This window comes from Sceloporus occidentalis, unplaced genomic scaffold (genome assembly GCF_023333645.1).
Source record: "Sceloporus occidentalis isolate IW3139 unplaced genomic scaffold, rSceOcc1.0.p SCAF_14, whole genome shotgun sequence".
In the NCBI taxonomy this organism is placed as follows: Eukaryota; Metazoa; Chordata; class Lepidosauria; order Squamata; family Phrynosomatidae; genus Sceloporus; species Sceloporus occidentalis.
Window position 1 is genome coordinate 5,221,674 of NW_028316994.1, and position 14,070 is coordinate 5,235,743.

At 40.5% G+C, this 14,070-nt stretch overlaps 1 protein-coding gene across 2 annotated transcripts in view; it reads right to left on the reverse strand.

Moving 5' to 3' along the window:
- Window positions 1-1,740: 1,740 nt before the first annotated feature.
- The window catches only part of LOC149303649 (synaptotagmin-1-like), a 42,352-nt gene continuing 30,022 nt past the window's right edge, over window positions 1,741-14,070 (reverse strand). For both annotated transcript variants that reach the window (XM_089479979.1, XM_089479978.1), the window contains exons 3-9: window positions 12,546-12,727; window positions 10,708-10,827; window positions 9,985-10,152; window positions 9,112-9,279; window positions 7,863-7,980; window positions 5,970-6,103; window positions 1,741-4,036 (exon numbers count right to left, since the gene is read on the reverse strand). In XM_089479979.1, coding sequence (XP_089336105.1) covers window positions 3,827-4,036; window positions 5,970-6,103; window positions 7,863-7,980; window positions 9,112-9,279; window positions 9,985-10,152; window positions 10,708-10,827; window positions 12,546-12,727 — 1,100 coding nt within the window. In that variant the 3' untranslated portion in view covers window positions 1,741-3,826. The remainder of the gene's footprint in view (window positions 4,037-5,969; window positions 6,104-7,862; window positions 7,981-9,111; window positions 9,280-9,984; window positions 10,153-10,707; window positions 10,828-12,545; window positions 12,728-14,070) is intronic.

Here is a 14,070-nt window from a genome sequence, read left to right on the forward strand (position 1 = left end):
AAGATGGTATGGCTTTTGCATTTGGAGTAAACATAACAATTCCTTCACAGCTAGACTAGTGGAGCATAGAATACATGTAATTTGACAGTGGGTAAAAGCCATGTCTTAGACTAACCCTTTTTTTATTTTCCTGGACCGCCACTGCGCAACTCTTGCCTCTGTAAAATTTGAGGAAAAATAATGCAAAAAATTAGCTTGGAGAGCTAAAGACATAGCTTTGGAAACTCCCCCAGGATGCATGTAAACCCTGTGTAAATTGTGAATGAGTTGGTAGGCAGGCTTTCTGGTCTCCCTTTTTCCAAGCACTCTGGCAAATTTTCCAAGACACTAGTTACACTGTGCCTCTACACCTTTCTCTGGATAACTGATTTTACTCTAGAGTAAGTGGTTTAGCAGACTATAGGTTATATAGATCTGTTCCCTCTCACTAGAGCAACATCTTTTCAAGGCGTCTCAGTGGCTTCTCTCATACCAGCAGAGTTATAGTCTAGTACCAGACAAATCTTTTATTGTACTTGCCACTTATTATATGGGCATGGATGTATCTAGTCCAGACAATACTTTCTTCCACTTATAACTCTCCCATATTTTCACATGACTTTTATATTTTGGTTCTCCCTCAAAATAAATAAATAAATAAATAAAAATAAAAGGCAGACGTCATCTTGTTGGGTTGCCAGATTGGAAACTGGCAACAACTCCCATCCCTTTAATAGTTATGTAGAAGATGTTATGTGACAAGCAACATCTACTGAAATTCCCTCCTCTACACAACCATAAAAGGAACAGAAGCATCTCCAGTTTTCAATCTGGCAACCCTATCTGGGGAAATGGTGGTAAAATGGATGACTGTGCCTTTACAGTCAAGATGGGAGAATATTAGCTAGATATCCTACTACTCCAGAGCAATTTTAAAACTAGAATAGGAGGCAATGAAACCTGTGACCCTATTAGCTACATACCTGGGACTGAGTGCCATTGAATTCAGTGGGGCTTACTTCTGAGCAGACATATAAAGGAGTATATTGGAAGATCCTGAAACTTCCCATTCTCAAAAAAGATTTCAAAAACATAATACTGTTGTGCCTCAGCAAAGAGGAAAAGGCTTGAATGTAGTTGGTAACCCCAAAGAGAGTAGACCAACTGAACCAATGGAACATATATAAGAGCTGACTTGTCAAGTTCTTATTGTATCAAAGGCTCTGCTGTAGCTATTGATGAAGATGAGGAAGGTGATGATGAGAATTAAGACATCGTTCCAAAAGAATGGGACTCTAGAATTATAATTCCATAGTTATGGTGTGATCAGGGAGGAGGTAAATGCATTAAGAAAAGGTATAATTCTAGCTTTGGATCGCTATCTTGTCCCAAATATGGATGGCACCTTTCTTTGAAAACTGGACCTCGTCTGAAAATCACAAGAATAAGAACTATTTCTGCAATCTAATGGCCTATTTCTCCGAGTTCCATGGATTGAACACTTGGGTGAACTTCAGCTTTATGTCAGATACAAAAGCTATTGTAAACGTATTGTGAATGAGGAAAAAATCCATATTAATATCTATGATTCTAATTTGAACCACTGTGAAAGTATGAAACAGATCTATGGCTTTAGCCACATTGGAGAAATAACCTGGTTTGGCACTGGTGTAATTGCCCTGGCTCAAGACTATGGAATTCTGGGAGTTGGAGTTTGTTGTGGGCCCAGAGTGGAGCGGAGCTCCGCTCTGGGCCCCACAACAAACTCCAACTCCCAGAATCCCATAGTCTTGAGCCAGGGCAGTCACACTGGTGCCGAACTGGGTTATTTCTCCAGTGTGGATGCAGTCTAAATTTACTTTTGGGATTACAACTCTGAGAATCCCTTGGTCCGCATAGCTGTTTGGCTCCGACCCAAAAACTTTCTCAGAATAGTATCCAGAATTCATGTTTTGCATTTAATTTTTGAGATCTGACTACAATTGGAACTGGAATTCAAATATTTAAGTTTTCAAATAAATTCTCCACCTTAATTTCAGCTCTGCTGAAGTTAAATGGTTGGAAATCCTTTAAAACGACATTGTTCCTGTTGTAAATGTACTTACTAAATAAACATTCGGCATATTAGTGAGTCATGTAGAGAATTACTTATAGAGTTACAAAATATGTGTTGTAAAACCCGTTTGTCTTGTAACGTTTCCACAGCAAAGGTTAATGGATTGTAAACATTTTTCAGCCTGTGTAAAACAGTTGTAAACCAGCTGTAAATCCTAGAGTAAACATCTGGATAAATGCTCTGTCATTTATAAAATGTTTCAAACTGCTTGCTAACAAACATCAAACTCGTTGCAGTTGTAATAATAAACCAGTCTTAAGCTTGTAGCAAAAATGTAAACTTGTTTTTTAACATAGCAAAATTATTACAAGTTGGGTAGTAAAACACTAGGAAATCGGTAGTTAACTGGTCTACATAAAGCTTATAGCAAATTTTCTATAATATCCATATCAACCATTTAATAAATACGTTGTAAAGCGAATGTTGTAAAACTGGTCAATGGCTATGTTCAAACTTTTATAAAAGTCTAACTTAGATCACTAGAAAGTAGGATAAGCTAGATATGAACAGTTTAAGACATTGGCTGATGGACGTTTAACACTCTTCTACACTTTAAGATCAAAACTGAAAAAAATTGTGGCGATCTTGCAGGAGAAACTCAGTTCCAAATGTGTACTAAGATTTAGTTGAGCAGCTAAACACATCTACAGTAGTTCTGCAAATGATGGCTAGTTTTTATATGCCAGATAGGTATGTGAACATTTTGCAATGTAAAATAATTTGGATATACTACCACACACTTACTAGAGTTCTGTATATTAAGCTCATGCCCAATATATTTTGAAGTCTTACCCTAAGTCAACAGTGTTTTGGTTTTGCTAACAAAACCCAAATTTTAAGTGTTTTGCCACACAAAGACCAAAGCTTTAAAGTTATTGTATGATATAATTCTATATATGTCTACTTTGAATGTAATACCAAACCAGGTAAGTGGATATAAATTGCATCTTGGTCAGAAAGAAAAGCCATTTTCAAGTTGCAAAAAATCTTCATTTCCTAACTACGTTTTAAAACATTTATTCTAAACACGTTTTAAAACATTTCCGGTATAGTTTTTAACTTTGCACCGTACTTTCGAGAGCAATATCATAACACAATGCCCAAGGTTATATAGTTAATGTAATTAGAGGAAACATTGCAATGTTTTAGCAAACCGGTTGTAAATACATCTGCTGACATTGTTTACAACAGATTTCACAGGAGGTCTAGTTTTCAAACATGGCACCGCAGAACATTATCCTAAATGTATACGAAATGGTTTCATTTAAAGACACCTGTCGCAAATCTACACTAATGTATAAGCAAAGGTTAAAAGGGATAAACAGTAGGTTTATTTGAGGCCTGTGGCAATGGTAACATATTATCCAATAATTTAAAGGGTTTCTTTTTGGTCAAACAGTAAGGAGAACGACTCATGTCTGAAACCAAAATACCTAAACCTGCAAAATTTGCATTGTCAGCTTCACACTAAACCTGTAGTAAACCTCTCACCTGTCTCCAACTACTATGTAAGCTCCCTTCCTTTTTCACACAGTGGATAAAAAACAGGATTTTTTTTTAAATCTTGGAAGATTTTTTTTTCAACAGGTAATGGCTCTGAGAGAAGAGACAGGCTCACAGGCTCCCCTCTCCACACACACATTTTCAGGGGTGCCTCACCCACACACTCCCATGCGCTCTGGACAGGAGACAGAACTGTTGCCGGACAATTCGGCCGACAGGAAAGGGGCATCAAGAGGTCTTTATGCCAACCGCTGCGTCCACCTCTTCTTCGGGCTGCAGGGTGTGCCACTGGGCAATGGGTCGCCGAGGGTTGGCCAACATATCAGACCAGTGGCGAAGCTCTGCGCCTGTGGCATTACAGCCCACAAAGACCTTTCCAATGGCTTCGTTCTTGCCCAGCTTGTCATAATCCAGGACTGTCAAAACAACTTGGACTTTCTGTAAAGGGAGAAGAGACAGGATTATGATCTCAGAGGAAGCAATAAGTGGGAGGCTGGGGCTTAACCCTTCTCCCTTTCACCATTTCTGAGCCATCCTACAACTCCTACTTTCAGATTTGCTTTCCCTTTCCTGGATTCCCAATGCATGTTTGCTATATTCATAGAATCATAGAGTTGGAAGAGACCACAAGGGCCATCAAGTCCAACCCCTTGCCATGCAGGAAATCTCAATTAAAGCATCCCCAACAGATGGCCATCCAGCCTCTGCTTATATTGCAGGCGGGTGTGTTGTACAGAAATAATGGTGGATATGAAAAGGTCTTTAAAACTCAGGCCAAGCTAACAGTTTTTCTGCTGAAAACTATACCCTCTCCTCACTACTTTGCAATAGCATCAGGCCCCAGACTGCCACCAAACAGTTTGGTCTTTAATGTCCAATTTAAGATGGGAAAAATTTAAGTAATGAACTGTGCTGAACTTGGGACACCAAACATCCATGGGCATCTATCCTTCTAGTTCCTCAAAGACAGGCGCTCTTCAAAAGATTGGGATCATGGGTATTCTGATCCTGAAGGAAAGGCTAATTCATGTCCCAGAACTTGCCAATTCTATGGGGATTTGCAGAACCGACTTCTTTCTCCTCACAGAGGCTTATTAAGGATACCAAAACAAAACAAAAAAACCAACCAGTGAAATTGGCATATTTCTGTTCATGGGCATGAGTTTGGAATATAGGAAATGTTTTCCAAAACCATTATCACAGACCCCCTCCCAAAAAAGAGGGGCGAAAAAGAGAAATTGATTTGTTATGTAACAGCTTTTACTGAGTGTCATTTTGCAAATCTACAAAGACTTACATTTCTTACATAAGCCAAAATGTGGAAGGATGTAATGCTCTATAGCTTGATGGCAGGCCTGACAGAAAGCTCATGAACTGTTTAAATGTGGAACATATATGGGGGGGATGTGTGGTACTGTACTATGTACGGAGGGCTAGACACTGTAAAGTCACCAGATCTGATATTGCAAGCTAAGCATTGTCAGCCCTGCCTAGTACTTGGATGGGAGCTCACCAACGAATACCAGGTGCTATAGGCTATATTTCAGAGGAAGGAACTGGTAAAATCACCTCCTTGCCTAAGAAAACCCTATGAACACACACACACACACACACACACACACACATAATGTGCAACAAGATCTATCATTATGGAACTCCCTATTCTAAGATTATTTTCACCTCTGTGACTATAAAATTATAACTTCTTTTTGTGTGCTTTCATGTCATTTTTTACTCATGACAACCCTACTGTGAACCCATCATAGTGCTTTTTTGGCAAGATTTGCTCAGAAGAGGTTTCCTCTGAGGCTGAGAGAATGTGACTTGCCCAAGGTCACCCTTGGTCTCCAGAGTTGTAGTCCAGCACTGAAACCACTACACTATGCTAGCTCTCAAAATTATAACTAAAATTGTTCTGGGTGCAGCCTTGGGTCCTGTCCTGGGAGAAAGGTGGCATATAACTAAAATAAATAAATAAATAAATAAATAAATAAATAAATAAATAGTTTAATTGAATTTTAATTATTTATCCTTTGTATTTTTATTAGTACTTTTTATTGGTACTTAAAATATGTTATGTGTGCCTGCCTTAGATCCCAATTCTGAACGAAAGATGGGATACAAATAAAATAAAATCAATGAATATCAATCATTTGTTCTGCTCGCTGGGGTCAAAATAATACACAAATTAACCTTCAAATTATCAAATAGTCAATGCCTCTGCAAAAACCATTTCTTTTAAATCCAAGTTTTTTGAACATTCAAATCCAACTTTTGGCAAGATGGAAGTAATTTGGGTATATTCTCACCATATTCTGGATCAGAATAAGCATCCTTCAAGAGAAATGGGTGGCTAGCAAAAGAAGCTTACCTGGATCTGTTCGAAAGGCACCTCAAAGCTGAAGGACTCATTGTAATAAGGATTGAGTGTATTCTTCTTGATGGTTGTTTTCTTCTTCTTGATACGTTTCCCTCCCTGCATGAGATGGATTTTAACATAGGGATCTGGAATGGGAGTTGGGGGAGCAGAGATTGAGAGAGAGATGTGGGGGAAAGAAACGTTAGAGTCATGGAAACAATATTATACTAGGTGAGAAAGCAGGAGAAGAGAATGGGGAGTAAAGTGCTTTCAGACAGCACTTCGTGGAACCATTTCATGCTATACAATTACACCACTATTTTTAAATTTAACCACAGTGGCAACATCCGGTGTAACTTGGGATTTGTGGTTTAGGAAGAACTATCTAGAATTCTTATCCAGAGCTCTCTAGTGCTCCATCTTGCTAGATACTCTAGGATTACATAAAACCAGAGGAGAGGAATCACAGAATTGTAGTGCTGGAATGGGGTCTCAAGGATATTCTAGTCCAATCACTTGCCAAGATAAGAAATCCACAGCTAAAGCTTCCCTGACTGATGGCCCTTTAACCCTAGGTCACTGGCCTCCAACAAAGAAGAGTCCACCTTCTCCAGTAGTCTATTCCACTTCCAAACTGCTCTTACTATCAGAAAGTTCTCCCTAAATGTTCAGACAGCATCTCCGTTCTTGAAATCTGAAGCCATTGGTTTAGGCCTCATTCTCTGGAGCAGATTAAAATAAAGCTCATTCCATCTTGCATGTGACAGTCTTTCAGAAAATTCTCAATCTTTTCTTCTCCAAGCTAAGCATACCCAACTCCTTTAGTTTTTCCTAACAGAGCCTGGTTATCATCTTGTTTGCTATCCTCTGGACACATTCCAGCTTGTTGATATCCTTAAGCAGTAATGCCCAGAACTGACTTTGAGTATTCCAGATGAGATCTGATGATAAATTGGTATTATTACTTGCCTTGATCTGGACCTTATACTTTTGTTGATTTTGCATAGAATTGCATTATTATTTTTGCTACCACATCGCAAGGTGATTTAGAAGCAAGTTGACTTGTAGTCTCCTAAGATCCCTAGATCATTTTCACATGTACACTGGGCCCTTGGTATCCACTGGGGTTTGTTTCTACGATTCCCTGTTGATATCAAAATCAGTGGATGTTCAAGTCCCATTAAACACAATGGCATAGTAAAATGGTATCCCTTATGTAAAATGACAAAATCAAGGTTTGCCTTTGAAAATTTATATATTTTAAAAATATTTTCAAGCCATGAATTCTTGAATCCGTGGACTACTCTCAGGCCAGATGTCAGTCTGTATTTCAGTATCTGATTTTCTCTGCCTAAATGTAGCACCTTGCATTTATCTCTGTTGAAATTCATTTCGTTTGTTTTCGTCCACTTCTCACATCTGTTGAGGTCATTTTGGATCTTGATGCCACTATGGTTTTCATCTGTACTTTAATTCCAAAAATAGTTGCAGCACTTTGGATACTTCCTTTAAAGCCCAGGGTGGATTCACTGTTCCAACAACATGGAAGGGCCTAGCTGATACTGGCTGACTCTTCTCTCTCAACATGGTGGGACATAAGGACTTTAAGATCAAGTCTCTTTGTTTGTTTGCTTGTTTTACTCTTCCCTTTCTCTTTCCTCTCTTGCTTTTTGCAACACCTGGCCTTAACAGGGGCTCTGATGATCATATGACTTTGCATAGCATGCTTTTTGCAAAAAATTTTAGTGACAGGAATAATGTACAGTAAGTATTAATGGAATATGCACCCTGAGAATGAGGAAATCAGAGCTTGGGAGGAGGATGGCAGAAACAATAAAATGCCCATAGAGAGCATTTAGGTCCCAGTTTTCTGGCTCTTTATGTATTTTAGAGGTGCACTCTCACCTGAAAGGCCTCCCACATCCATCTTTTTGAGGTTTTTGGCTTCCAACACAATCACGGTTAGCTTCCCGGCTGTAGGGACATACCGGAGTGAAAAGCAGACATCTCCCAGCTTTTCATGCTGCAGGAAGACAGAACAGAATATGAGCTGGAGTCAGGATCAGCCAGAGATATTTGGTAGAAGCTGGTGGCATCCATGTCAGAAATGAGGTGATTCCATCCTGGGTCTTAGCCTGAACGGAGCTACCCAAGGTGCTGAATTCAGTCCCCCAAATAGATCCAGCACCTTGGATAGCTCCTTTGAATTCAGAGAATACCCAAGAGCAGATTCCCCACCCACTTTCATGAAAGTTGCCAGTGGACATTTCACAGCCTGAGAACAAAAAGACAGCATTCCTGGTTCCATGTGCAGAAGTAGATCGTGACAGCAGCTGAATCTTACACACTAGGAGTGAAACAACATCCGTCCTGTACCTCAAAGAAGTCAGTCAGCTGCTGGGGGACAAATGTTAGGAGTCTATCTTAGCAGATCTATGGAGGACAGTGAAAATGGGTTACTGTGGCCATCCATCAAGCCCTTGGACCCCACCTCCAAAGCCTCTTGTCTGTCCCCCAAAGTCTCCAAATCTCAGTTTCAAAAAGAAACAGCAGTTTTTCACATGAAAATGCTCAACACGCGCGCGCGCGCACACACACACACACCCCACCTTGGGTCCTGTGCTGGGAGAAAAGGGGGATGTAAATAAATAAATAGTCCTACCCACCCCACAGCACCCCTAATAGTTTTTCCCCTCCAAAAAATGACATGACATCACTTCCAGTTGCCACTTTAGAGGGGAGAAAGAGGAAGATATTTTGGTATACTGGATGAGAGAAGCCCTGGGTGTGTGGGTGGGAATATGTATTCCTGGTCTCCATACAATTGCACTTCTGTACTCTAACATCTGCAGAGACCACTGTTTCTGTCTAATGACAGAGCCAGCCCAGACTGATAGGGAAAGTTGTGGAGATGATCTCCATATTCAGAGAAGGTGAAGCATGTGTCAGAACCCTCCAGTATGCATTTTTTGTCACCCACAGAACTGGCACCCACCATTGCAGAACAGGTGCAAACAGGATCCAATTATTGTTTCCCACATCTGCTGTTGGGTCTTTCAAACCTAATCTCAGCCACATAGCAGTATGAGGTAATATTTACAGAGAAAAGGTAGATGCTCTTGCCTGTGCACCAACATTTAGCACTTGCACCCACCTCTTCCTTCTCAGCTGACTGTAGGTCCCGCCACTCCTCAATCACATGTGCCAGATCTACCGTGTTCATGGGAATACGGATCTCACCGATGGCATCATGCTTGGAGAAGCGATCAAAATCATAGACCGCCATGACAAGGGTCTTGCCACCCAGCTCTGAGTAGGGAACCTAAAGGTCAAACACAAGAAATAATGGATTGAAGAGCAGGCACTCTTGGTTGAGAGGGTTGTTGGTGAAGGGTTAGTTGAGATGCTATTGCTCAGGTCCTAGTTATCTGAAGGTTCACATTCTTCCAGATAATCTTGTCAGGTTTGGAGATCTTAAGAGGAAGCTCTTCTCTCTGTTATACCATCCATAGTGATATCTTGTTGAGACCATGGGAGAAGGCCTTCTTGGTGACTGCGCCAAGGCTTTGGAACTCCCTTCCTAGAACATCTAGACTGGCCTCCTTCATGGTATCATACTGGCAGCAAGTGAAGCCTTTTTTGTTTTGTTGCAGAGATTTTCATTATTATATGTATCACATGCATTTGTTGCTTTTTTATCAGATATGTTTTAAGTTGTTTTTAATTCTACTAATAGTCTGTTTTAACTTCTGTATATTTTAGTGATGTGAGCTTTTTTTTTTTTTTAATCTGCATCTGTTTTAAATTTTGTAAGTCACCTTGTAATTCAGGGCTGGAAAAAAGGAAGGATAGAAATAAACAGAATAATGAATAACAATGACTGAGGTGCGAGATGGAGGTAAGGGGATCCACAAAGGATGGAGAAAGATTAAAGCTAAAAATGAAGGTGATACTTGAGAAGAAGAAAAAATGCAAAGTGTTAGTTATCTCTGGAGCTTTGGAGGAAGAGAAAGAAAGGGCACCTTACCTTAAATGTGAAGGACTCATTGAACGTGGGGTTGAGGGTTTTGCGATGGACTTTGGTCTCAAACTTTTTCTTTTTCTCTGGGAGCAGGAAGACTTTGACATAAGGGTCAGAGGTGCCTCCAATGTCCAGCGCTGGGAGGTCAGCAGCTTGTATAATGCCTACTACCAGCTGGGGAAGATTGGAACATAAGCAAGCATTAGAAGCTACGAAATTGCCTTATACTGTAGTTAGCGGTGACTGATGGCTTCCATACTACTGGTGTGATAAATCTACTCCAGATTGTAGCTTGGATTTTAAAGGCACTGTCTAAGGTGCTGAACCTTATCTACAGAATAAGTTCTGTACCTCAGAACAATCCTTCTCAAGCGATCTGATGTCCCCCCACCCCAATATTTTCCCATATTTGTGCCCATCGACAGCAATTGTTTCTTTCTTTCCTAAAAGTTCTCCAGGGATCAGCAGCCAATGGCTCAGAGACCAGCCCTGGTCCAGGGACCACCACTTTGAGTAGCACTGCCTTAGATCACCCTACCTTAAATTTATATTTCTATTTAAATTAGAGCACTGAATTTAAAACTCACGCTAAAAAATGTAGATAATGTGAATTGATGCCTTCTTTTGGTATTTTTTTTGGGTGCTGCATTTCCTCTCTTTTATCATTTTATGAGTGGTTAACCTCGTCTACTCTAATCTAAAAAGGGGGCAAGTATTGACCATTCCCACCTGTGTGCTTTGGAAGTCATAGTCAAGTGAGTACTGGAGTTTCCCCAGCTTCTCCTGGGGCTTCTCCTCTTTGGAATCCTGCAACAGTGATGGGTCCAAATCTTCTACTTCAGGCTGAACCTAGAAGGAAAGGGGAAAAAGTGGCCAAGACAGCCAATGGTGGTGGTGGTGGGGACATTAGGATCAAAGACAGAAGAATTTGCTCCTCCTCTTTAGAAGTATAGGCATGTAACATATAAGTCAATGAGAGTTTATGAAGACACAGAAGCAAGCACAGAGACAGAATTCAGTGTATAGTACTTCTTTTTAGCTCTCCATTCCAAACTCCAAATGATACCCAAACTCAACTTTTCCTGCTGTCCACATACCCATCTACCAGATCCAGATAAAGCTGAGCCTAGCAAGGGGATGCAGTTTAACACATCTGCCTGCTCCTTGTCCCATACTGATGACTAGATAAAGCCAACACCTAATAAAAGAGATACTTAGAACATCTCAGAATCAGCAGCTCAGTGCAAGAGCTCATCCCATCCAACCTCACAAGCTGCCTCACAAGGCAGTTGGATTAGCCCCCGAGGAGACCTTGAGGGGTCACATACACTAGCATATATATTTTTTCTCCTTGAGGCCATATAACAAATATTCTTTCATCTTGTTCCATTTGATCAAAATAGGCATGATGTGAGAGATCCATGATTGGGAATCTTCTGCCATTCCTGAAAACTTTAGACAAAGGAGTTGCTAAAGGTTCTCTGATCCTGATCAGACCAGCAGCAGCAGCAGGAAATGGAGTACACTCATCCCTCCCCATTCACAGACTTGGAGTCCACGTCTCACTACTTTGCGGATGGCAAGCAGGGAGGGACAAAATGGCAAGGGAGTGTGCCACCATTGTAACCAATGGGGACTCGAATATCTGCTTGTTTCTGGATTTGTGAGGGTGTCGGGAACGGATCCCCCGCGAATCGAGAGGGACAACTGTAGTTTCATGCTTCCCTAGGTCATGTTCCTGTTCCTATTCACATACCCCAAAATGTCATAGAACCTGCTTGGAAGGAAACAGCAGCAACAGTCCAACCCAACAAGAACAGGGATTATGAAAGTACAATAACTGCAAAATTATTGAATACAGAGTGAAGGCTGAAAGTTAAAATAAAACATATATAACATTACCACCATGCAGCATGAGTAAAACACAGAACTGAAGTTGGTGTACTGAATATGCTTTGACATATGAAGTCTTCTTCAGCACTTGCATGGGAAATAACAAAAGCAATTCTTATAATACTGTACCCAAAGTATAGCACACAGTGCTAAAATTCTGTTACTTAGCCTGTGATGTGTTACCCAAAGAAACAAGAGGAGAGGTGAATCCATGCACCAGGCTTCCTCAGTAAGCATGATTAAAAATTAAATTCAAGAGGAATCTTGCCTGAAGAGACAATGTTCATGAATATTGTAGAATGGGAGAAGTGGAGAAGTTCACTGTTTGAGGTTTTGTCTCTTTTTCTATCAGCTCCTACACATATTAGCTGACAGCTTGCCTTCTCCATCCTCAGCAAAGTTTTACTTCCAAAGTGAGCAAAAATTGTACTATCTGTTGTGAGGTACCTCAGGGAAATGACAGTGACTGTCCCTAACAGTGCTGAGCTTTGGAAGAAGACTTGTCCTTCTGAGGACATCTGAGATTCAGCAAAGCCCTCACTCTACTTCTCATATCAGAGAATTCCTTCTGGAAAGTGATCTTCTAGAAAGACACCATTAAAAATATAGGTTGACCAGTATTCTGGAGACACAAAGACAAGTGCAGAAACAGCCCCTCAGGTGTTGCTGCTCACCTTATCGATGTAGCTTTTGCCCAGCTCCTTCACCTCCTTCATATTGATCTGAGCCTTCACTTTGTCTTTCCCTTTCTTTCCTTTCTTCTTCTTGCCACAGCATTTTTTACAGGCGCAGAAGCAGCAGCAGAGGAACAGGACGCCAGCAACGATGAGGATCGTGGCCAAAGCCCAGGGTGGTACTGGAGCAGAGCACAGCCAAAAGAAGAGACAGAAGATGCAGCAGATTCTTGGGTAGAGCCACTGTTTATTCATTGCCACCATGGTCATTATGAATATTATGCTTACCCCTAACCACTGAAATCATGCCAGTTCCGGGGTAATAATAATAATACGGTGATGATGATGATGATGATGATGATGATGATGATGATGATGATGATTTATATTTCCTGCCTCTCTGAAGATCTTTACAGCAGCCTTGGAAAGCAGGCAAGGATTGGATGAGCACACAGCTCTCTTGTTGCAATAGCTTCACTGGTTATTGGTTTGTTTCTAGATACAATTCAAAGTGCTGGTGATGACCTATAAAAGCCCTATACAGGCTTTTATAGGTCGTCATCATCATCATCATCATCATCATCATCATCATCATCATCATCATGCTTTATTAATATAAATAAATATAATAGAGAACTCCCTCCCTAGAACGGCCAAGTTGGCTTCCTTCATGCTCTCCTTCCACTAGCAGGTTAAAACATTTTTATGCCATCAGATATGCCATCTGGGATGGGCTGTGCTGTTTTATGGTGTGTATGTAGTCATTTGCTGCATTTTCATGTTTTTAACTTTTAAAAATTGTTTACATATTTATAGTTTTTTATAGTTATTTATATGTTTTTACATGGTTTTTAAATATACCCATCACATTGGTTGTAAAATAGGCTTTTAAATATGTTGTAAGCCACCTTGCATCCCGGTATTGGAAGAAAGGCAGGATATAAATGAAATAAATGAATGAATAAATAAATAAATAAAGGCCTCCATAAGTGCACGTACTAGGAGATTCCCACACTACTCTCGTATAGTTCTGCTATTCCACTTTTACTGCTTTGGTTGCCTCCTGTTGCATTCTGTGGTTTGTAGTTCAGTGAGGCCTAAGAGCTCTCTGGCAAAGAATTCGAAATGCCCCTTCCCTGAGAGCCTTTAGGGCTGAAGGGCGGGGTAAAAATACCATAAATAAATAAATAAACAAATAATAAACTGCAAATCCCAGAATGCAACAGGAGGCAGCCAGATCAGTTAAAGTAGAACAGCAGCAATATAAGAGTATATGTTAAGGTGGTAGTTGAGCTGACACTTATACTAGGAGAGTTCAGGCACCTGTAGGCTGTTTGCAGAAGGCATTCACTCAATTTTAGGTGCAGCTCTTTCTGATGTAAGACAATGATGCAGAGACTGGGGCAGAGGTCCTATATTTACATGCAGCTCTGCAGACACATTTCTGCATTCTTCTGCTGCCCTACAGCTATCAAGCCATAGGAGGGGCCCCTGATGATGATGATGCATGTTGCAGGAAGTGGAA